This window comes from Culex pipiens, chromosome 3 (genome assembly GCF_016801865.2).
Source record: "Culex pipiens pallens isolate TS chromosome 3, TS_CPP_V2, whole genome shotgun sequence".
NCBI lineage: Eukaryota > Metazoa > Arthropoda > Insecta > Diptera > Culicidae > Culex > Culex pipiens.
In genome coordinates this window covers 35,071,748-35,098,187 of record NC_068939.1, presented here as the reverse complement: position 1 = coordinate 35,098,187, position 26,440 = coordinate 35,071,748, and the positions used below count along the sequence as shown (strand labels likewise).

The 26,440-nt window shown below is 35.6% G+C and overlaps 1 protein-coding gene across 1 annotated transcript in view; it reads right to left on the bottom strand.

Annotated features, from left to right (window-relative positions):
- Positions 1-26,440, bottom strand: part of LOC120426789 (uncharacterized) — a 108,799-nt gene that overhangs the window by 38,808 nt on the left and 43,551 nt on the right. The window contains exon 3 of the mRNA XM_039591566.2: positions 23,777-23,990. Coding sequence (XP_039447500.1) covers positions 23,777-23,990 — 214 coding nt within the window. The remainder of the gene's footprint in view (positions 1-23,776; positions 23,991-26,440) is intronic.

Here is a 26,440-nt window from a genome sequence, read left to right as displayed (position 1 = left end):
ATCATGTTCATTGAGAAAATCATGACACATTGAGACGTTTGAAATAATGTCTTTCATCAACATTTTCTTAATAATAGTTAACTAACTTTTTAAACTTTTCGAAATGTTATGAAACGTTCTTTTTGATGTACTTTGAGCACTTCTCTACCACGGTCAGTATGAATCCAAACCATTCCGTACGTATTTAATTTGTACTCTTCATTTTTTCAAAATTCAGTAAAGTGCTTTTGGCTTGCAAATTTTGTTTAGCTTTTAAACCTAAAATAATAAAGATTGTTTGACCACAAATTCAAATTTTATTTTTTTTATGATTGATTAAAATCTTTGGGACCATCATGCACTTTGATCAAAAGATTTATTTGAGTTCCATAAAACAAAGCAAAAAAAAAAATCTAAAATTAAAAAATATCACTTTCGGAAATTGAATCATCAGTAAAAAAAAGTTAAGTAAAAAGATGAGTAATTTTAGGTTACATTTTTTTCTGAATAATTCTATTAATATTCTGTAACTTTTCCCTAGACACCAAATCGATCAGAAAAGCCTTTCTCTTAAAAATGTATTATAAAATTTTCCATAAAAGTCTCATTACGAAAGTCTGTTACTTAAGAAGGGATTTACTGATAGATTTGGTGATTAGGATTCTTCAGAAAAAAATGCTCAAAAAATACCTTTTTATCCCGAAATTATGTATTTTTCAATTTGCGCTTGAGTTTAGGCTAGGGCAAAATATGTAACCGGTGTTATTCAATTTTAAAAGAATGAGGAACAAGAGATCAACCCAAATTTTAAATTCATTTTTAGATTCAGAATCAAATTTGCAACCGAAAATATCTCTAAAATTTCCTGATGAAGAGTCCCGTTCCCCAACCCAACCTTTAAAGTGAAGTTTTGTAGAATGAAAGTTTTTTTTGAGTCATCAATAAATATGGCTTTTTAAAATGATCTCGAAAACTACAGGATCCATTTTCAATGTTAAAACATGACACCTATAGAGAAATTCTCATTTCTTTTCAATAAACAATAATTTTCAATTTGGTTCAATCTAGCCTGACATTTTGCAATGGGAAAATTCTAAACCCGATTTAAAAACATAAAATTTTTTTTCGAAGTGATCTGAAAATTTCATTGTTCTTATTTTGTTTAATTATTGGTTTGCAAATTAAAAAAGATTTGAAATTTAGTTTAAAAGTAATTCCGATAATAAGAAAATTGTAATTTCTTTTTCTTATTCCTAACCATAACCTATGCAAAATAAAATCTAAAACGTAAAATAAGACCAAAAGTCGAAGTATTGACACTTTGGCTCAATTCTTAGGGCAGATTCAGATGCAGTGGGACAAATTATGTTAAAAAAAAACATAAATTTTGTCACCTTTTGAATTTCATAAGGGTTTCCCCAATCAATATTCACTTGAAAAAACGATAATATTAAATTTAAATATTATGAGTTTCATGAAAACTTGCACATTGAAATGGCTCTAACTTTTCAGCCTTTGATCAATAAACAATTTTCTGAAAAGAAAAAGGTTTGTTTTGAAGAGCTCAACATGTACGTAATATAACTGCTTTCTAAAACTTAACCCTTAGTTGCTACGTTCAAAAAACAGTTTTTTTTTTGGTTTGCTCTGATTTTATTGACAAAATTAGTCGTAGAAGGCGTAGATTGCGAGATAAAATCTTGGTGTCTTGGACAAAGTGACTTGGATTGACATGCTAAACAAGTATTTTAAAGAAATCACAAAAAAAATCTTGAAAAATTAGATTTTATGAAACACCCTATTCGTGAACCAGTCTAAATTTTAAACGAACCAAAAGTTGTCCCATTCCATTTATAACAACTCTGTTGAAGACACTGAAGCTCCACAACTTCACCATGTGTCGGAAAATTAATTTTTCACTTAATAATTCGATCTGAACCAATATGCATTGGAAACGTTACACATTTATTTTAACGAATCTTGGATTCAATAATTACATACTCTCTCATATGATTTTGAAAATGTGATGAAAAATAAGTTATTTTCCTAGGGTCAACTCTGGCAGTATTTGTATGTAAAAATAAGTGTGCAGTTTTTTTTTGTTTATTCGCAGATTATGTTTTGATACACTTGATACAGTGCCTTCCCGTTTTTGGCAACGTGACATTTTTTACATTTTTACGCGCACAAAAGCAACGTTAATTTTTTAAAGTTTTTTTTTTCATAAAAAGTATTAGATCGGAACCCATAAAAATTTTAGAAGAAGAATAAAAATAGTTTCGTAAATATTCCATTTTTCCGAGAAGAAAACGTTTTTAAATGTCGTGTTGGCGAAAACGGGAAAGCACTGTATTAAAATTAGAAAACACTCAAAAGTCGAAAAAGTGACTGGAAAATTTAATGATTGTAGTTTGTAGAATAGATCTAAAACCAGCCATTATCCCCACTTGTTTAAGATTTCAGATTTATATGATTTATACAACCATTTCTTGAAGAACCACTGACTTTTCCACTGGCAGCTTTTGCGTGAGGCGAGGAAAGCTTGCCCCCCACAAAACAGATCGACCAGGGATAATACCATATGAGCGAGCGAGCAGGACGAGGAGGAGTAAGCGAGAAAGAAGATTGAGTTTTTCGAAAGGCGTGAAATGAAAAGCTCATGTGCAGTCTCGTGTTGGTGTTGTTTCTGTTTTTTCGTTGTTGGTGCTGCCAGCACATATGGTGTGTGAGAAAGTATCCAGAGCTCAATATGACGATGACAGCTTCAAATAATAAAGTGTGAAATGGGGCAAACCATTGCGATCATTTATTACCCTGCGGGAGGGGCAGGAGGATGGGGGTGTTCTTTTCTTTAAAGGGAGAACGGTTCTTAGGATTGTTTTTAGCTTTTTAGTTTGTTTTTCCTACAAAGTCTATTTTTAAGCTTACAAAGTTCGTTGAAATTGCAAAGTGTAAAAAACTTTCACCGCCCACAAATTGATCTGTTTGCTCAGCCATAGACTGTCAACACAATACACCGTATACCGGTGGAAATTCCACCGAGTTTCCTAATTAAACCTAAACACAAAGTATCTTTCCATTTTCGTGTAGAACAACAGAACCAGCTAAGCTCTCGGGACGACACTGGCATCATCGATTCGCCTGCCTGATGACAAACGACCACCACGAACGACGACGACGACGATCCTGACGAAATGTTGTTGATTCGATTAGTAAAGCATCCGTCCCTGCCAACGACAACGCTGAACTCTGAAACCCGATACACGAACAGCTACTTTCGCGAGCTTTCACCCCCTCTCCAACCCACCCACAGTTGTTTCGCTTTTGTTCTGGAAAGCTTTTGTAATGAGATATTCCCGCTCGGAACGACGACGAGAAACACGATGACAAGCTCATGTAAAATTAGCAAAACATTGCCACCGAACATTGGCACTAATCAAATTTATCGTCTTCTCCCCCGACGCCCGCAAATGGCGTCGTTGTCTCACTCGCCGGAAGTTTGAACTCTCGCCATCGCACTCTCTCACAGTTTCTTGTGAATGAATGACGACGAGGGAGTGCCATTTTGGGGAAGGTGAGACTAGTGCTTTGTTGAACAAGCTTTAATTTTCAGTCGTTTGATGGATTTCGTTGGACTAGTGCTGGGAAAATCGTCTTAGAAATATTTTGGTTGTCGAAATTTAAAAATAGTTATCTGAAAGCTTCGTCTTCAAAATATTTTCTAACAACAAGATAGATATATTGAACAGCATATCAAACATTTAGGAGTTTTGTTTTTAATTTTTTTATGTCGAAGAGTCATTTCTGTGCTCGAGGACACAAATTTAACATGTTCATGTTTGAAAATAGTTTGAAAAACTCAAGGGAGAAATTGTGCGAATTGCAATTTCATTTATTTGCCTTTTTCATTACTCTTCTGCTGTTCAACGCATAACTGTCCCATGTTCAAAAAAGTGCAACTGAGAAAAACGCGATTGAAATTTTTCGATCGTTTTTTGTGTTTCTACGCATAATTGTCCCGTGGGTCCCAATTCACCCCATAAGTCTCTAATCATCCCAGTTAGCAGTTTATCACTCTTTTGTGTAATCCTCTTGCTATACAATAGGTAAACAAGACACAATACTTAATAAAACGATGAATTCTTGAAAGAAAATTCTTGGTGGGACAATTATGCGTAAAAGTACAACGATGGGACAAACAGATTTGGTGTTGTTTTCAATGAGTTTCCGAACAAAGTACTAGATTTTATGTGTTTTTCGAAAAGTAAACGTCAAACTAAACCAGAAAATGACAAAAAGTCAGAATCGACCAAAAATGACATGAGACAATTATGCGTAGAACGGCAGTCTTGCAAATGATTTTTTTGTCAAATAAATTAAATTTTTAAAATGCATAATTTGATTTGAAATTAAAAAGTACAGAATTTGGAATAAAGCATAGAGTTTTTTTTTTAAATTTGGCTTGAATTTTTTTTATAAAACTTATTTTTTTAATTTTTAATATACTTTTAGCATAAAATTAACTTTTGCTTTTCAAGCAGATTGACAACATTAAAAATATCTTGTAAGTTGTAGTTGAATTTAAAATAAATTTTGACGTAGAACTCTATCGACAATTTTTTTTAAACAAAATTGAAATATGAAAATAACAAACACAACTACAAGAAGAGAAAAAACAGTTTTTGTGTCTTCAATACCCTTCTTTTATTATTTTTTTTATATCAGGTGATTGAGAAAATAAAACAAAACAAATAATTTTCATTCGAAAACCATTGATTGACCACCATTGAACCATTGAAACTTAAAAGCTTATTATATTAAAATTCTTCAAAAAATATTACAAATAAATAATTGTAAAATTAACAAGAGAAGTAAAATTTATTAAATTGAAAGTTGTTTGGATAATTTTGTTCCATGGCAGTTAACGGATGATGAACCGGAAATAAGTTATTGGGAACCATCAATATTTTTGCAAATTATTAAAATTGCGTTTTAACGGTGAAAATCAATCAGAGCCTAGAGTAGATTATTGTTGCAAAAATTACCGTTAAGCAATTCTCTACGAAATCGGTATTTTTATTGGAATTTTAATTTTTGTATATTTTAATCCGGCTGAAATTTTTTGGTGCCTTCGGCATGCCCAAAGAGGCAATTTTGTATCATTAGTTTGTCCATATAAATTTCCATACAAATTTGGCAGCTGTCCATACAAAAATGATGTATGAAAATTCAGAAATCTGTATCTTTTGAAGGAATTTTTTGATCGATTTGGTGTCTTCGGCAAAGTTGTAGGTATGGATAAGATAAGGACTCTGAAAAAAATGATGCACGGTAATTTTTTTTTGTGATTTTCAACCTCACTTTTTGTCACTAAAGCTTGACTTGCAAAAAAAAAAAATATTTTTTTTATTTTTGATATGGGTAATTCTCCGCCAACTCACACAGCAGTTGCCCCGACCCCTCTTCGATTTGCGTGAAACTTTGTCCTAAGGGGTAACTTTTGTCCCTGATCACGAATCCGAGGACCATTTTTTGATATCTCGTGACGGAGGGGCGGTACGACCCCTTCCATTTTTGAACATGCGAAAAAAGAGGTGTCAAAGGGACTTTTATGTAAAATTAGACGCCCGATTTGATGGAGTACTCAAAATTAAAAAAAAAACGTATTTTTCATCGAAAAAAACACTAAAAAAGTTTTAAAAGCTCTGCCATTTTCCGTTACTCGACTGTAAAATTTTTTGGAACATGACATTTAATGGGAAATTTAATGTTCTTTTCGAATCTACATTGACCCAGAAGAGTCATTTTTTCATTTAGAACAAAAATTTTCATTTTAAAATTTTGTGTTTTTTCTAACTTTGCAGGGTTATTTTTTAGAGTGTAACAATGTTCTACAAAGTTGTAGAGCAGACAAATACAAAAATTTTGATATATAGACATAAGGAGTTTGCTTACAAACATCACAAGTTATCGCGATTTTACGAAAAAAAGTTTTGAAAAAGTTGGTCGTCATCGATCATGGCCGTTCATGGTCACCCACGACAGATTTTACATAAAAGCCCCTTGACACCAAATTTCTATCTCATCACCTTTTCAGGCTGCAAATTGTTGAAAAACACCTCTTTTTTCGCATGTTCAAAAATGGAAGGGGTCGTACCGCCCCTCCGTCACGAGATATCAAAAAACGGACCTCGGATTCGTGATCAGGGACAAAAGTTACCTTTTAGGACAAAGTTTCACGCAAATCGAAGAGGGGTCGGGGCAACTTTTCCCGATTTCGTGTGAGTTGGTAGAGAATTACCCATATGTTTTAGGGGACATCAAATTCCATTTTTTCTGAAATTTTCAGAATGGGCAAAAAAGCTTTGACCGAGTGATGAATTTTTTAATCAATACTGATTTTTTTCAAAAAATCGAAATATTGGTCGCAAAAAATGTTTAGTTTAAAATATGTTATGGTGAGCATGTATTACCAATTTATTCTGTAATACCCTGAATGATTGTGGAATTGAAAATTGCACTAGTTAACTCTTATATTTTTATTTTATTTTAGGGTCTATATGATAGAAAGTGCCGGGACCCGTGGTGTAGGGGTAAGCGTGGTTGCCTCTCACCCAGTCGGCCTGGGTTCGATCCCAGAAGGTCCCGGTGGCAAATTTTGAGACGAGATTTGTCTGATCACGCCTTCCGTCGGATGGGGAAGAATATTTTGGCCCCGGTCTAACCTAGAAGTGTTAGGTCGTTAGCTCAGTCCAGGTGTAGGAGTCGTCTCCCTCGGTCCTGCCTCGGTGGAGTCGCTGGTAGGCAGTTGGACTCACAATTCAAAAGTCGTCAGTTCGAATCCCGGGGTGGATGGAAGCTTAGGTGTAAAAAGAGGTTTGCAATTGCCTCAACAATCAAGCCTTCGGGCATCTAGTATCGAGTAGGAATCTCGCAATCGAGAACGCCAAGGCAATGCTGTAGAGGGAATAATTTGATTTTGATTTTGATGATAGAAAGTGTATGTTGTGAAGCTAATTTAAAAGCATCTTTTTTGTAACCATGTTTTTCAAACAGTTTTCACATCCCTGTTCACCCCAAATCCCCACGTGTTGGCACGTGGAATTGGGGCACCATCTCCCTCCGATTCCTAAAAAATTCTTCATCTTGTGCATAGTTTCCCTCCCCCGGAAGCCGCGCTGATGAAGTCTTCGTTGCCAAAAGCTGAACTGATTAGATTCTTTGTCCGTGTGCCTTCTCGAAACCTCTTCGATGACTTGGGGGAGGGTGGGGCAGCCCAGCTTGTGCTTTCCTCGAAACCTAACCGGAAACGACCATCAGTCCGGGGTGTTCGCTTTTAATTAAAAACTTGTTGAGTTTCTTCGAATTTCATGGTGATGGTGTGCGGTGTGGGCTGGGAAGGTCCTATTGAGTGACTGGTTCTGCCGATGATTGAAGGGTGGGAGTGCCGGAAGAATGGGCTTCCGGTGAAGGGTTGGGGTTGATGCTGAGCTTGAATTTCGTTTAATAAGTCTTCTTTTTTGCTTGAAGCTTTCTCAAATTTTGGGAACTATGGAAAATGTTATTTTAATCTTGAAGTATGTTATTATTGATTGAAAATCAAGACTGTTATCTCTCAACCATAAAAACACTATCATCATCCAAACCACAAACACATCCCACAAGTCAATAAATTACACATCCTGATCGGCCACAAGCTGGTTCACTCATGGCTACATTATGGAGGTCGTACAGAGAACCCCACATATCTCCCCGGGATGTCTCATTTGCAACGTGACAGGCCCGGCCCAGGCCATCACGCTGTCATGTCCACATGGCCTTGGAATATCTTCCAGCAGCCCACTACAGCTACTATAGCTCCGACCGGGAAGAGCGCGATTATAGCTCCAGGGTTTGCTTTAATTACATATCTCTTCGTATATCGGACGGGTGTCCAGCACCCTCCCCCTCGTCGAAGGAATATAGTACATCAACAGAGTGCCGTCGTTGTTCCGGTGGCCAAGACCAGGCAGTGGAGGCGTCGAACCACACGCGGCGGCACAGACATTTGCGAGTGTACGTCGCACGTTTGACTCCTCATCTCTTGGCGATAATCGGTGGCCCATCAGAAGGGTTGGTGAATGTTGTTAAGGTAATGGTGTGACCAGAGCAGTACCTTGGGTCCACGGCGCCCTTGGCGAAGCAACAATTTGGTGCCTCTCCCAAATTTACAAGCATTTGGATAAATTGATATTAATTTACAATGATTGCTTCAAAATGAGTTTTGATTTAATAATTGCATTTTATGTTCTATTTTTCAATTAACATGATATAGGTTGAATTGAAAATTTATTTTAGTAGTTAAGTTGGCTGAATATTTTTAAAGATTTAATAAAATCGATAATGATAGCAGGTTTTTTTTCCCATAAATGCACAGAATAAAATGCTCAATCATGATAAATTTTGCTATAACAAGTTAGCTAAATTAATATTTTTAAGCCTGCATTATTCGATCTGATCTAGTATTAATTTTTATTGAATAAGCAAAGAATTTTTCCGGTTTCGTAAAATAATAAGCTGATTTGGCTTTGGATTTCATTTCGTTAATTACCGACAACGGAAAAAGAAAAGAAGTCTTCTAAAATATTGAAAAAAATATAACTCGTTGCTCGTGTGCTCTCTTGTTCTATCTAGATAGGAATCCCAGCAAGCTTAGTTCAAAAGAGCACACCGGCATCGAAGCATAATTTTTCAACATGCAGCAACAGAACAAAATTTCGTCAAAATCAATTTAGGTTTTTGCAAATATTTTTGATGGTTATGTCCCGCGACTCTGACCAAAAAATAAAAATAAAATTACAGGCTACGGTTTCAACATTTGAATGAAAAAAGTGTTTTAAAATGCATTATTCACCTGTCCAGTTGTTTTGCAATCAAAAGTTTCCAAAATTTCTAAGTATTGACGATTTTTTTTGCTAGAAAAAAATATAAAGATAATTTTTATACATTTTAAGGGATATTTGTCCATACGATATTTGAGAATATAGGAGAACAGCATCTAATTCCAGCGTGCCTCTAATGTTGCCATATCATCACTTTGACATTCAATTACAGCTCATTAAAAGTGTTTTCGACTTAAATCGAATGATAAATAGCTCAATAAGAAATGAGCAAGCAAGATTCTATCGAAAGTAAACCTAAATTAGTTGTTTAAATAGGGAAAATCAGCAAATTGGATGAAGTTAGGAGCGAGTGTTTACCCTGCTAAACATACGAGAATGTCTGTTATTTCATAATTTGATTTTTTAATTATGTTTTGCATAGATTTTTATTTCCATCAGTATTTATTTGTTTATTTTTAATACGTAAGATTAAATTTTATATTCTAGAAAAATATTTTTTTTTGTTTTCAAACCTTAATAAAATATAGTATTTTTGTTTTCAACTGAGTTTTTTTTCAAAATTGTTTTTCATTACCAAAACTTTTTAGACGATTTAAAAAGTAAACAACACCGGTTAAGCTAAAACTGAAAAAGTGATGTGCTCTGAAAAACATTTTTTTCTTGAACAAATAATGTTGGTCTGATTGCTGAAAATTTACAGCAGTTTTCCAATTTCAAAACTTTATTATTTTTTAAAAGAGTATGCAAATTTCAATGCACGAAGTTGATTATAAAAGGGGAAATCGAGCTGAAAATATTTCAAAGGCCATTTTTTAACTCGAGAATGTAAAAATTTCAAAAGAAAGGTATATGTTTTAATGTTAAAATAATTCCTATTTCAAAGAAGCTCAAAATATGACCATAATTTTTTCACAATTTGGCTGATTGTGATTCACAGCCAAATTAACGTGAAAATAACATATAGTTGGACATTTTTTTAGTCTGGAAGGTATGACTTAAACTTCATTATACAACGGTCCAAACTTTAACGTGTATTTATTTTGAGAAGCTCTTCTAGAACTCCTTTAACTTTCTGCCACTTGAAAAAATAAATTTAGCATTAAGTATGAATTTTCAAAAATACTTCTGTAAATATTCATACAATTGATTTTGGCGCCCCTTAATATTTTTTCTTATATTTTAATCCAAATTAGCTAGTTATTTGTAATTCTATTTTATAATTCGGCGCATTTTCTGTTTCAAATATCTAATGAGGGTAGGTACGTATGACCCAGAGCTTGAAGACCTGGTTTATCCCTTAGAGGAATCTCAATCTTATGAACAAAGATTTTTAAATTTATAGCTGATCAATTTGGGAATACTAATTTGAATCGTTTAAAAATAATTCCATCAATTTCAAAGTTCATGAAATAAATCAAAACTATCAAATTTGACAACTTGTTCCCCAAACCAGCGCGCGCCATTGTATTGCGCGTTGCGATAATAATGACGGACCAAACTAGAACACGTCACCCGGCGACCGTTGACCAGTCAGTCTCCGCCGAGGAAGCGTGACAATCGGAAGTGTCTTCCCCCCCGGATGATAACCGTCCGTGTCGCCATGATGATGAAACCCGTCACCCCCTGTCCACCAGTTGGAATCTTTGGCCCGGTGGTTCCTTTCAATCCGGGAGGACGCGGACGCGTGGATGATGTAACGAAAGGGGGGAAGATAATGATGCTGACGGAATGGACTGACAGCACCCGGGGTGAAGTCATGTGTGGGAGGACGAAAACTGGGTTACACCCGAGCAGAGAGTCTTTCGTAACCAGGGTGTCGTACACGGCAAGTGGTGAGAGTAGGTCAGGGAAAATGACATGATTCGAAGTTGAGGCAGGATGCGAAATCGCTGTTTGGAGGCGTGAAAGCATACACAATGAGGGGTGACCTGAATAGTGGTTAGCCCTGTACTGTAGTTTCGGAGCTTAAGCTTGCTCATCGAAAAAAAGATTGTTGATTTATTTCTACCGTAAAAAATAACTGCATAATACCCAAACGGGAATCGACTCAGAAGCAGCATCTGATTCAGGGCTGAGCTGTACGATTTTGAACTAGTTAGTCGCTGTTGGCGGGTTTAGGGCGCCAATGTTCTTGGCGAGGGCGCTTCTCCTCGTAGGGCGCCTATATTTGTACAAGGGGCGCCAAGTGATGAGCGGGGGGGGGGGGGGGGGGGGGGGAATATGCTGTTCGTTTTTTGATTACAAAAAAAAATAACAGCTACGTTAGCAAATGAAAAAGTGAGTTTCAGAAAGACACATAAATTTTATCCATTTGCCCTTTCCATTAGGTCCCTGCACTAATCATAAAATGTTGTTTGATTATCGGCAAACTGCAACAGTTATTTAGCCACAGTACGAGTATGAATCCCCTATTCGGAAAGGTAATCAATTTTCATACAAACATATTTCATTTAAAATCAACATTATTCTATCTCAAAATAACATTGAAAACTTTATCAAGTTAACATTACTGTACCGTCAGTTTGTCTGACTATGGGTCAAAAAACGATTCACTTCTCATTACTTCTTACGAACAAATCTAATCTAATCTATCTAATCTAATCTAATGACTTCTAACGAACAAAAACAATTTAAATGATAGCGAAAAAGCGAAGGATTGATCTAAGATAGTTTACTAACATTTTCCAAAAATATGATGGAATTTGATGAATCGTTTAAAAATTGAAACTAAAATAATGCTCTAATACGAAGCAATGATCATAACAAGTAACTCAGCAGTGTTACTCTTTCAAAGGAATCGACCCATTTCAAAGAACATATTAGAAGGTTGATTTTTTGAAAAATCATTTTTGGTGAAAACCGTACCCCACATATATAAAGCTGCCAAAATCGCGGGTTTTGTTCTTGGAATGTAATATTTCGGATGTATCCTACTCTACCCTTTAAACATAATAAAGTTTCATTAAAAAGACTGAGGAATTGCAAATTCCATAAAAAAAATCATTTTGACCCGATTGCACCCCTACTAAAGGTAATTTTATTATTGATTTGGCAAAAATAGCCACTCCAGCCGCAATAAATTAAATCATCGCAGCGAACAAAAATGTATATTTCAAACACAGATCAGACCCTGATATACCATAACACCGGTCATTGTATGCTAGCGATGCATAAAACGAACAGTGTGAACAGAGCGAACAGCAACGTAGCAGCATCTAGAAAAAGGAAAGAATCATCAAAACGGAACACGTTGAAGAGCACTGCTAGTTGATTCAAAACAAACGCGGCAGCGTTTCGCGGCGCAACTTGGCAACTTGGCAAATTTGCAAAATGCAAAGTTTCTCTTGGGCCCTGCTGAGGGCGCCAAATGGTTTAAGGAGGGCGACATTTTTGTTAAAGAACTTGTTAGTCGACGACTAACCTCGACTAACCTACAGCTCAGCCCTGATCTCCCTTAGGCTCTTTTTTTTTAATTTGCAAAAATGGCATTTTGGGCGCCCTGGGGCTTCCTGAGGGGGCGCTTTATCTTTTTCAAGAAGGCGCAGCACAAATCGGCAACTTGGCAAATTTGCAAAATGCAAAGTTTCTCTTGGGCCCTGCTGAGGGCGCCAAATGGTTTAAGGAGGGCGACATTTTTGTTAAAGAACTTGTTAGTCGACGACTAACCTCGACTAACCTACAGCTCAGCCCTGATCTCCCTTAGGCTCTTTTTTTTTAATTTGCAAAAATGGCATTTTGGGCGCCCTGGGGCTTCCTGAGGGGGCGCTTTATCTTTTTCAAGAAGGCGCAGCACAAATCGGCAACTTGGCAAATTTGCAAAATGCAAAGTTTCTCTTGGGCCCTGCTGAGGGCGCCAAATGGTTTAAGGAGGGCGACATTTTTGTTAAAGAACTTGTTAGTCGACGACTAACCTCGACTAACCTACAGCTCAGCCCTGATCTCCCTTAGGCTCTTTTTTTTTAATTTGCAAAAATGGCATTTTGGGCGCCCTGGGGCTTCCTGAGGGGGCGCTTTATCTTTTTCAAGAAGGCGCAGCACAAATCGGCAACTTGGCAAATTTGCAAAATGCAAAGTTTCTCTTGGGCCCTGCTGAGGGCGCCAAATGGTTTAAGGAGGGCGACATTTTTGTTAAAGAACTTGTTAGTCGACGACTAACCTCGACTAACCTACAGCTCAGCCCTGATCTGATTGCTTGCCTTGATAATGACACCATAATCCATTAACACATAATGCAATACTCGCAACGCTTGCTTAGAGCGTATCCTAGATCTTATACCTTTTCAAAAACCGTCCAAATCCAAGTGAAACCGAAGAGATTTTCCCTTATCCCCTTAAAAAAGTGGAGCAGAAACGAATCGCATAGGCTGTCATAGTGTTGAGGATCAGTTCAGATGGTGTTGGTTTTATTCTCAATTTTCAATTCTTAGGCAACCTTGAAAATTATCACATCACATGGCGAAATCCAGTCTGAAATCTCATTAAATTACTGTCTCCAAGCGGAGTGAAAAAGAAAAGAAATTGAAGAGATCTGTTTCTACTACGTTATTATTGTTCAATAAAAAAAATTTCAAAATTTCAAAATAAAATTTCAAAAGGTTAAGTAGTTCTAAAAATGATGATTTAAATCATGTTGTGTGCATATTTGCTACTTTCCAAAAAAAAAAAAAACACTTTTTTTAAGATTATAACTTGGCCAAAACCACATTTTGTCGTATAAAAATATGAAAAAATCGAAGGTGTATAGTTTGTCAAAATGGGGTTTTTGTGATAAAAAGTTAATTGAAATGAATGGGTCATTTTTCTCGAATGTAACAATTTTTTTTTCAACAGTCCTACTAATACCCTACAACTCGGCCAGAAAATCTTTTCTTGAGCTACAGATTTTCGACTGTTTTAATAGCTCATTTCTATGGACAGAACCCAAATTTGTTAGATGCAAAAAAGTTTCATACAAATAAAAAAATAATATGATAAGTCGATTTACGAAATTATATATAGAAAATTGCTCTTGTCACAAAATTTTCAAAGTACAATCAAAATGTCTCGAAAAGTCAATGCAATGGAATTGCAAAATAAAAATTTTGAATACTGATATGGTCACAACATATCCTTTTTTTTCAAAAATATTCAAATATATTAAAACTGCAACATGGGTATCAAACGACGCGATGTTGTGTGTAGATTTTTGTAAATAATTGAATTACCACAAAATAATGCAATTCGATAGATTTCAATGCATAATAATTTTTTAAATGTTAAACACTCGAATTTTCACAAAACGGTATTATGTATGAATCAAATATTTGACATTACCGGTGCACATCAAGCAGAGCTATTGCACCCAGATTTTTGTTACAGATATTTTAGTATCTTCAAAACTACGGGTACTATTGAAATATTTTTTTTTTTTGCAATTCCGTCGTGATACTTTTTACTTTTTTTGTCATTCTCGAACGCCGAAACAGCCTACTTTTCTCTACCAAGCATAAAAGAATTGAATAGAAACACTTTTCAAAACAAATGCTGAAAAGTTCTACTATTCAGCACTGAAATGGTCTTTTACTTTTCAGCACTTGTTTTGAAAAGTAATACTTTTCAACATTGTTTTGATTTCAATGGTGGATTGACTCATTCGATTCACAATTCCATTCAAAGGGTGGTTTTCGGAAGTGCAAAAAATGTTGTGTGGAACTCGTTGCAAAACTTGATTTTTTCAGTCGTATTTATCCAACTCGGTGAACCTTGCTGGATAAATGTACGACTCGTGCTGAAAAAATCTTTTTTTGCACCTTGTTGCATAAACTACTATTATTTATTCTAATTTGACTAATTTTACAATTCCATTGTTGCAGGATATACAATATTGGGTCCGTAAGTTGGACAGTTTTCGAATAAGAAGACAACAACCCTTAAAAATTATTAAACGAAGATTTTTTTTAACTTTTACGTCATTTAAAATTTAGAAAGCATATTTTTTAAAGCATACTTTATCCACATCAAGGTGGTTGGCGTCTATCTCACATTAATGCATGCTTTTTTTTTCTAAAATAACAATGTTCGACCAACAAATGTTCTTTGAATTCACTTCATGTACTCATAACTTTTGATAGAGTTGTCAAATCTTCAATATTTTGGACTCGGTGGGAAGGTCTACGCATCCAACGACTTGTGACATGGTTGATCCAGACATCATTTTTTTCTGTCGTTGATCACATTTTCTGACATTGGCTGCATTCTAAATTAACGACCCCCAGGTCTTTTGTGGACTCTATTGCAAGTTTCCGCTCGAACCAAGGAGTCCGAAGGCTTGCATGGGGAGGGCACCCAAAACTTTTTCTACTCCAAGGAACCTTCCACCCCACGGTTCGAACTGACGACCTTTGGATTGCGAGTCAAACCGCCACCAGCGATTCCACCGAAGCAGGCTTGGTTTGGTGTGATGTTTGTACTTATGGCAGGGAGAAGACTCCTACACATGGAATGAACCAAGGCCGGGACCGACGATTTACTTCCCCATCCGATGGAAGGTACAACATTTAATGAAAGGAAGCCAATTAACAAAAAAAATATCAAACCAGTTGACTTTCGTTCATTTTCAACAAAGACTACGCAAAACTTTTAATGGGCTACCTTTCCCCCGAAATGATACACTTTATCGGACCATATCGTATCATTACTCTTAAGCCAAGGAAAAACTTTATTTACGTCATCATCCCTTACCGGGGAAAAAAGGTATTCAAAAATATTTCTTGGCCCCAGTGGATGGTCCTCAGTGTGGGGGGATTTAGCTTCATCAGCAGAAAGTTCAGGTGGCAATTTTTTTTTTGCTTTCGGAGAAAAGTTCCACAAGGGATGGAAAAAAGGCAACTTTTTCGGGACTACCCTTAAATAGAGATAACACGCACATGCCCTTAAGTGATTCTAATGGATGAGATTTTCATGGGGTGGGAAAAACTTTACCACCACGAGCACCGCCCCATATCGATCATGACGAGTTGAGCTGAAAATTATGTCGGTGCTGGGTTTTGGGCCGGGAAAAAGAGGAAAGTTTTTTTTTGTTTTTGTTTTTGGTGATTAGGAAGAGTATCATACTTAAACTCGAATTAGGCACTAATACGCTTCTGATGAGTGCGGCAATTTATCAGGAAATTTAGATAGTATCTTCGGTGGGGTTTTCTATTCGCAATCTTGAAAAAGGGCACTTTGTACTTTCCGTTTTACAGTTGTTTTATTAGCCTCCGGAAAAGCGCAGAAAATCTCTCGAAAGCTCTTTCACTTCATTGAGTAGAAACCAGACATAAATGCGACACCCACAAGAAAAAGTTTCCAAATCTTGTCTCCTTCGCAAAACGTCCCGAATTGGCAGCTGATTACTCAATTTATTGTCTTCGATTTGGTTTTGGGTGAAGCAGCGAGAAAAAAAAAAACGCAACTCGTAAAATGGCATCACTTTGCGGGGAAAAACTTTTCCCATTTCTCTCTCACTCTCTTGATGAAAGTGGAGTGGAAAAATCATAAAAAAACGCATCGTAATCAAGTTGGGCGATTGCAAATGGCGCTTCGTTTCATTAAATCATCTTGCAAGTGATGCTGCTGCGCTGGGAAAATCGGATTTTTTTTCTCTTCATGGTGCACTTGCTATCTCTTAGAGCAGTGCGTCAATGCGGAAAAGCGGAAAATTGCTGAATTGCGATTCAAAGCTGCTTGGCTGGGGTATGTTTTCATGCTCGAATAGTTTATTGCTTTGGAGAGTGGTGCTCTCATAAGAAGGGAAATATCATTTGATTAAATATGGATTGATGTTAAAAATGCAAACAAAATGATTACATGAAACTATTCACATTAAAATGGAACATATATCTCTACGTTTGATTGCTAGTTGTTACAATAACGTTTTTTAAGCAGCGAATTGAGACACGATATTAAAAATGGGGATTTTCTCGAATAATTCCAAATAATTGATCATCCACTATGAGTATTGTATTTTGAACGTTTATTATAGTCCTTTACGATTTCGCAATTTTTTTTGGCATTTTTAACCAAGGGTTTCCAGAAGCTTTTATTACTTGCGAAAAAACGAAACTATTGGCACTACGCCCCCCGGGGCATGGCCTTCCTCTAACGTGGGATTTCTGCTCCAGCGCCTCTGACGAGACAGGAGAAACCGGGACCGACGTTTTACTTCACCATCCGATAGAAGCTCAGTGGATAAGGCGGGAATCGAACCCGCGTCTCATAGCATCATCGGGATCGGCAGCCGAAGCCGCTACCCCTGCGCCACGAGACCCTTGCTAGTCTGCCAATTAATTACTCAAATTACTGGTCCAAAATGGTTAATTACATCAATTACTTAATTACTTTTCACTGCGATAAAAAAAAACATTTAATTTAAATTTAAGTATTCATTTCTACGGTTCAATTTTAAATTATTTATAAATAGCTCATTTGATAACTCTTTCAAAAATTATGCTGTTTATTTTTTTTGTACTAATCTAGATATTGTGAATTTCGCGTATAATTTTTATTGAAAAAAGCTATAGGCGATCAACCGTCAAAATTGCCCCCCACTAGGGCGCTGAAACTTTGGGTGATGTTTACATAATATCCTACAGCGAGTTAATTGGTTTGAAATTTGGAATTGTTTTATTTTATTATAAAATTGACATTAGTATTTAATTTTACCATTTTCAGGTAAAAAATAAGTAGCTCAATTGATATGAACAATAATATTTGATTTATATCCAATTTAATCTGTTCATTATCTGATTCGAAATTTTATTATGTTTCACGTTTCAATCAACCGAACCCTTATCAATTAATTGCAAAAGAAGATTATTTAAGTTGACTGAAGTTTTTTGAAGTCGTGATTGTCATAAAAGCAAAAAAAATACTGTACTGTTTTACTTCAATATATGAATTTAATATAATTAATTAATAATTTAAAATTGTTCTCAGTTTATTGCAAGTCGAATGCCATTAAAATATAGAAGTTGTTTGAAAAACGGCCCCCGATTTTTCGAGCCAAACATAAACTTTGACAAATATTTTCAGCGGCTCCTCATGAAAATTGTGAAATTCATCGAAATAATGTTAAGTTTTAAAATGTTTGAAACATTGGTTTGACATGTGAGAATACTATTTTTTACAAAAATACGGATTTTAGAAGAAAAAAAAACAACGAAAACATGTATTTTAGAAAATAAATCAGCATTTTCAATGTGGGATTCAAATGGTTGCAAATTTTTGAGGATTTGTAAAAAAAAATCTATTCAAAAATACTAAAAAATTTCACAAAAATATGGATTTTCGAAAAAAAAAATTAAATTTTTGGGCAATTATTTGATGAATTGCAAAAGTATTTTCTTTTCATAAAATATCCAAATTTTTCACAAAAATATTAATTTTTGAAAAAAAAGGTTTGACATTACCTTGCATGTATTTTTTTTCAAAGCAAATTAAAAAAACCATTACTGAAAATATGCATAATGTGAAATGTGACATTCACATTGGATTTAATTTCTGCATCTGAATATTATTCGATTTTAATTTCACTGAGTTTGGTTTTTAACAATAAAACATTCGTCTTAGAAATATTTGGAAATTTACAGGGAAAATGGCTTAGCTCTTAATAGAGAGATATAACAGGACTGTCAATTTCTGCAGACTATGAAAAAACACATATTTTTATTATTATTGGTTTTTAAATGGCTATCTCTTGAAAACTTTGTTTTTATCAATGATAATTAAGTACATTTTATTTTAAATATTTGATCCACATAATCTTCAAATAATTTAGACTGCATAAAAGAAGGAAATGCATTGAAAAATAATCAATTCTAATGTAGGTCTTGCAAAAAAATAAAAAAAATAAAACGTATTTTTATAATTACTTAATAAATATGAATAGATTTCGTATTCACAAAACATTTTTCACTGGGTAATATATCATGGCGTTGCCTTTTGTTGTTAATCAGCTTCGATAAACAACATGATAAAATAATTAGGGTTGTTTTAGGAGAGAACTGTGGTGAATAAGGCCTTCTACGTACAAAGAAAAAAAACATGGTAATATTACATCTGGGAAGGGGTACATCTTTTATGTCAGGAAAAAGGTGTTGTTTTACCTCTGGAAATGTGTAATTTTACCACATTTCTGGTGTAATGTCACTTTTTCAGTCTAAATTTAGGTAAAATTACATCATATTATAGGTAATATTCAACCTTCCAAAATTACAGCTTCCAAATTTACATTATTTTTTACTGTGTATAAAACCAGTCTTTTTTAATCTTTGAGTTTCACTCTGATTTGAAATTAATAAAAAACTGTTATAATAGATAATATATGAAAAATAAATAGTTTCGTTGAAGAAGTACAATTTAAAAAAATCAATTACTTTAATTAGTTAAAATTACTTTAATTATCAATTAATTGCTTTAAATTACTCTAATTACCCCTGTCCCCTCGGACAAATATTGGTGACAAGGCCCAGCAGGCCCAACGTTGGAGGCCAACAAACCAGCAGATAGCAAGCGACGACAAGCGTACGGAGAAAAACTAGTATTACACAAGTTAGAATAACAAATTAAGTTTATATTTAATACTAAGGGCAGCGAATGACCAAGAAGGTTAAAGCTGCCAGAAATAAATGAATGAACAACAACTACTCTAATTACCATGAATTACTAAGTAATTAAAGAATTACCTAATTACCAGCTAAAAATTAAAGTAATTATTAATTACTTGCCAGTCTGAGGCCTTGCTGGAAACCCTTGTTTTTAACTATCTTTTTTGCCTTCCTCACCTCATGAGGAAAGGCTATAAAATCACTCGAAAAATGAGCTTCTTAATTCGACCTCGTAGACCCACCTTCACGTATACCTATCGACTTAGAATCAAATTTTGAAGAAATGTCTGTGCGTGTGTCTGGATGTGAGTCCGTGCACCGAAAAATATGCACACGATTATCTACGGACTGGCTAAACCGATTTGGACCGTTTTGATCTCATTCGGTCCGTCTTGGGGTCCCACAAGACCCTAGTTAATATTATGAAGTTTAGAATAGTACTTCAAAAGTTATCCTTAAAAAACGATTTTAGCTAAGTTTCGGAAGATTGTAAAAAGGATGGTTTTTGTTAGAAACCCCGTCATGCTATATATTGTTAGAAAGGTAATTGATAAACCTTTCCAACGCGTTCAAAAAATTGCAGATCTGACAACCCCATCAAAAGTTATGAGCACTTAAGTGTTATTTATACACTTTTTTGAGGCCGGATCTCAAATATTTTGATGAAAAAGCTAATCAAAAGACCTTTCCAACAAGTCCAAGAGATTGAAGATCTGACAACCCTATCAAATGTTATAAGTACTTTAGTGTTTTCAATACACTTTTTTTAAGCCGGATCTCAAATATTTTGATAAAAAATAAGTGTTTTTTATACATTTGTTTGAGGCTGTGTAGTGTATTTACTTTATGAATGCGAGTAAGGCACCAACCACCTAAAGGTGGATTAAGTAACGTTTTTTTATGAAGCTTTGTCCATGCATTCCCTATGCCAAAAATCATAATGCATCCATCCCGGAAATTTCCGAGACAAAATTCCAGGGATTTTTCCAAAACCGGGATTCACCGAATCCCGGGAATTTTTGTATTTTGTCCCGGGAATTCCCAAAATTGGAAAAAAATAGCAAACATCTTTGGCAATTCAGGACAAATGTATCGAATTAACCCTCTACACCCAATTTTTTCGATTTTTTTTTTGTTTTTCCCGTGTTTAGGAGGTCATTATGAGAAACTTTAGTTCTACGAAAAACTTTACTTCATTGTTTATATTATAATGTGTATGTTTGTTTTTGGTAGTATATGGCTTATTCTACTACCTTCTATCATTACATTTGCCTGTTTATTTTTTCATGTTTTTACAGTCACCTTTACCATTTTTTTACTTGTTTTCACATTTTCTGCTATAGAATGGCACAATAATCATTTTAATTGTAAAAAAAGCGTACAGGGATAGTCTGGGACACTTCAAAAATTACTGCATACTTCTTTTTACTTAAAAAAAATTACATTTAAAAAAAAATGGCAGGGTCGCATAAAACGCATAAAAGATCAACAATTGGTTGAAAATTAGATTTTTTAAATCGAAGCCCGTTTAGCGGCGAGGTTGCGATGTAAAGGGTTAAGACAGCTGTTTTAGTATTTTTATTTTCGCATAAGAGCAACTCTCTACGAAATCGGCTGATTTCAACAATTTTAATTTTTTGTATTTTTGATTTGGCTCAAACTTTGTGGGGGCCTTCCCTATGACCAAATAAGCTATTTGGCATCATTGGTTCACCCATACAAGTCTCCATACATTTTTGGCTGCTGTCCATACAAAAATGGTATGTAAATATTCAAACAGCTGTAACTTTTGAGTGAATTTTCTGATCAATTTGGTGTCTTCGGCAAAGTTGTAGGTATTGTTGAGGACTTTTGAGAAAAAAATAGGTACACGGAAAAAAAAATTGAGGATTTTTTTATCAACTTTTTTTTCACTAAAACTCAATTTCCCAAAATTGATCAGAAAATTCACTCAAAAGTTACAGCTGTTTGAATATTTACATACCATTTTTGTATGGACAGCAGCCAAAATTGTATGGAGACTTGTATGGGTGAACCAATGATGCCAAATAGCTTATTTGGTCATATGGAAGGCCCCCACAAAGTTTGAGCCAAATAAAAAAATACAAATAAAATCCATTTCCGGTTTTGGTAGAGAATTGCTCATAAGATTTTTTATTTTAAGAAAATTACTGGTTAAAATGCATCAAATCTTTGTGAAAGGTTATAAAAATAGTTGGACAAAATGTGTTGAGGATTTTTGTTCTGCCGACATTTTGATAGAAGGGTTAATTTTTAATATTTGCACTTCGGGAAATCTGGTACATTTTTGCCTTTCTTACTAAAGAAAGGTATAGGTTTTACTTTATGGCTGAACGTCATTTCCATCTTCGTAAATAAGACGATTCAGCATGAATTTTAATCGGAAAAATCGCCAAAAAATCACACTGCATCGATTTTCGACACTTCGCCGCCATGTTGTCAAGTTGAGCTTTCGAATACTGGAGCGAGAATGCTGGCGCATATATTTTGTAGCTCGACTTATACTCGTTTTGTAGTAGCGTGTCTACCGATGTTTCCTACAACATATAAGATATCGTAGCTTTTCGATTTCTTTTGCCCTGTCCGTTTTTGCATAATTGTCCAATGTTTACGCAAAAACTTTTGTGACATAGGACATTTATCCGGCTACAATCCATTTGTTTTCCGTGTGCTCCTAAAGTTGCCTAAATGTAGACTTCATTTTTTCGTGATGTCGTAAGTTTATTTAACAGGGTTCATTGGATTCCAATAGGAGCTTTCTAAGCTTTTCATCGTTTATATCGTTTTCAAAGTTTTCAATGCTGGCGACGCCAATGGCTTTCTACCTAAGGTACTCGCGATTGAGTGTGTAGTGGTGCGGTTGTAAAAATAGCTATCTCTGACTCTGTCACTTTCGTAGAAGCTGAATGGCTAGCTTCCCTGCACCGTGCGGCACACGCGGTTCACTTGTACCTCGGTTTTGCTTGGCTTGGTGCGCTGGTACGATGAACCAAAATACCAACACACAAAAGGGCTCGTACCGAAGCTAGAAAACCAAAACCGCGGTGTGCGTTGTCACTGGCGCATGGGATGCTTACTATGCTCGCGTTTGTCATACACGCTTGTTTGATTAAGAATATATACGATTAAAGATATTCTTTTGGTGAAAATTGCGTTTTTTATTTCTTTTGGAAAACATATCATTTATAATACTTTGCTTTCATCATAAGACTTTCTTTTGTGCTGACGTTATAAATAAACAAAGTCGATGTTATGAATTGAAAGAAGTTCTACCATTGTTATATTCTTTAGTAAGAAAGGCTGTATCTCACCCCAGGTGGGATTAAATCGGGTTTTTAATCAGAGACTTTGAGGACAAAATATTTTGAGGACCGAAAAATTTAGCCAAACATTTGAAAAAGCCATATAAAAACATAAAATTCCGTTTTGACGGTGTATGGACCAAAGAGCCTATGTCTGAAAATATTTTTAACGGATTCCTTGGCAAATCACTCCAATTACTTAAAATTATTTTGATTACATATTACCAGCCGAAAATTGAGGTAATTCCAAATTACTTGCCACAGATACGGGACACCCATTGAGTTGGATGTATTCATTTTCATATTTTTATGCGCCAGCTTTCTTTCACAGCAAAAAATCCGATGGTAAAATCGCATGCAAAAGCATGCACATCACCTTTGTGAGAAAAACCATGTAATATTGCATGAGAAAACGTGTACACAAAAAGCATGTACCGAAGAAAAAAAATCAGGCCTGCTCACCCCAAAAATAACATCAATCCGGCGAGAGTCATATTCAGATTACCAAGTCAGCGCCCTAACCCACTCGGCTATCTCGCCGCTATGCCAATAGTCGGATTAATGCCAATATAACAGTAGGTTTTCCGTACGTCGTATACTGTGTTAACTGCATACGATGTATGGGGAACCTACAGCTACATCGGTGAAGATCCAACTTTTATCATAGCGGCGAAATAGCCGAGTGGGTTGGGGCGCGGACTTGGTAATCTGAATATGACTCTCGCCGGATTGATGTTATTTTTGGGGTGAGCAGGCCTGATTTTTTTTTCTTCGGTACATGCTTTTTGTGTACACGTTTTCTCATACAATATTGCATGCTTTTTCTCACAAAGGTGATGTGCATGCTTTTGCATGCGATTTTACCATCGGATTTTTTGCTGTGTTGTTTAGGTTAAGTTTACTTCAAGGAAATCAAGTTTTTTTTTGTGTGATATTTTTAAATAACAATTCAGAGGTTGACACTCACCTTTCGACACGAACACGTATATGCTCGCCGGCTCGGTGTTGCTCGCGGAGCAGGTGTAGTTGCCGGAGTCGTTGATCTGCGGCTCCCGGATGATGAGCCGGCTCTGCGTCCGCGGCCCCGGCACCGTCTCGATCGAGATGTCCCGCCGGGAGTCGTCGTAGTTGATCATCCGGTCGTTCCGCTGCCAGTACACGTACTGCGGCGGTTGTGGGCTCTGCGGAAGAGAGTTTGAGGGGGAAATTGATACAACATTGTACGGGGGGCAAAATCATCAATTATCCAGAGCAAGTTTTTTTTTCTCCAGCAAGGGTTGAAACAAAAGTTCTTCCAAGCGTTACAAATTCAAATCAGACCCCTTTTAATTCCACTGGAATGGCACTCCCGGGGCTAGCAGAGCCACGTAATTCGTATACATTACGAAACAATCCAGAGGCAATGTGGTTTTTAGTTGTTCCACAGAGGATTTTAACGAAAAAAAAAAATAAAAACACACACAACAACCATGTCGATTGAACCTAGAAGGATCCTAGCCGGAAGGCAGCAATTCCAATCCGACCGCGCGCTCGCTGCAAAAAGTTACAATTTAATGGCATTGCACGAGGCCAAAAAGCTCATGAAAGTTGCGAACAACCAGGGTTGTTGTTGGTCAGAAATTAAAACAACATTCCCGAGATTGCGATTATGTTTCGGCTCGATAGGCTCGTTGCGGGGAAAACCCCTCCCAGTTTCTCTCTGATGGTGCTCGGTTCCGGACATTCCCAATTTTTGCAACTGCCCCGGCGTTCGTTGGTTCTGTCAGTGAAAAATGGTTAACATTGCTGGTTGCTTTTGAGTTTGAGGGTGGGTGAAAATGACCCACCATGTGTAATTTTTTTCGGGGTGAGGGAAAAGAAGAATACTGAAGTTGGTCCCACTTCAGCAGAGGAATGTTGTACTGCAATTTTCGGATGTACTTCTGTGAATGTAAGGGAAGTTGGGGAAGATTGGTATAAGAGTCCGGTGCACAGATATTTTAAATTAATTTCAATTGATTTTTTTTTAATTTCATCATCCCCGTATGAGAATCGAACTCACGATCTCTGGATTGGAAAGAAGAAAAAAAAACACTTGTAATATGACCCACAAAAATCTGACCTTGTTATTAGGTGGAACAAAACATCAATGCCATCAAAATCTTTCCCTTAGCATAAAAACATGTCACTGGACATTGAAAATTATGACTCTTGAATTTGCTCCAAGGCAAAGGAAAAATTACTTGTTTTTCAATTCCGTCGTGAAAGTGTTTACTTTTCTTGTCATTCTAGAGCAACGAAACTACCTTCTTTTTTTTACGAAAAATAACAAAATGGAAAAATCAATACTTTTCAATACTAGTGCTAAAAAGAAGAACTGAAATGGGTGCACTAGTATCGAAAAAAACTTGAATTGATGAAAATCAGCTAAAAAACCTTTTTAATTAAATTATGTGCAAAGGATTGATTTGATACAAGTTTTAAAATTTAAGGAAAATATTGGCAGAGCTGATTTTTCAAAATCCAGAGCATTTTAGAGGAAATCAAGTTTGATTGACATGTGAGGAATTTGGATAAAATTTTATCCAAATTCTCGTCCAAACTGCAGATTCTAACTAAATTCACAACTAAGCTATTCATGAATAGATTTTTAAATCGGCCTTTGAAGTTTTCATCAACCAATGATGTGCTTATTTGTCAACAATAGGTAGAAATTACTTGCTGCCCCAGTGCAGTTTAATTATCATGATGTTTTGTTTATGTTATTCGAAGTAAGTGATTGAAAAAAATAAATCGGTAATTCTCTACCAACGCACACGAAATCGGGAAAAGTTGCCCCGACCCCTCTTAGATTTGCGTGAAACTTTGTCCTATGGGTAACTTTTGTCTCTGATCACGAATCCGAGGTCCGTTTTATGATATCTCGTAACGGAGGGGCGGTACGACCCCTTCCATTTTTGAACATGCGAAAAGAGAGGTGTTTTTCAAGAATTTGCAGCCTGAAACGGTGATGAAATAGAAATTTGGTGTCAAAGGGACTTTTATGTAAAATTAGACGCCCAATTTGATGGCGGGCTCTGAATTTCGGAAAAAAAACGTATTTTTCATCAAAAAAACACTATTTTTTTTGACTCTGCCATTTTCTGTTTTGCAACTTTTTTTATTTTTGGAACATGTCATTTAATCTTTTTTTTTTCGTAAGATCGCGATAACTCTAGATGTTTACAAGCAAACCTCTTGTGTTCAGATATCATTTTTTTGTTATTGTCTGCTCTACAACTTTGTAGAACATTGTTACACTTAAAAAATATAATCCTCCAAAGTTAGAAAAAACACGAAATTTTAAAATAATTTTTTTTTGTTATAAATGAAAAAGTGACCTTTCTGGATTAATGTAGATTCTAAAAGAACATTTAACTTCCCTTAAAATGACACATTCGAAAAAAAATTGGCGCCCCTCCCAAGTAACATTTTAGGCTTTATCAAAGCTGTCACAACCGCTATAAAACCTATCAGCCAGAACCAACATTAAAACCCCTTAGTCGTAACAAACTTCCCAGAACCTTAATAAACCTTACTTAAAACCCAAAAGGACCTCCGCAAAAGGTTGTTACGGCCTATTTATAAAACCTTCACAGGAGTTCAAGGCTTT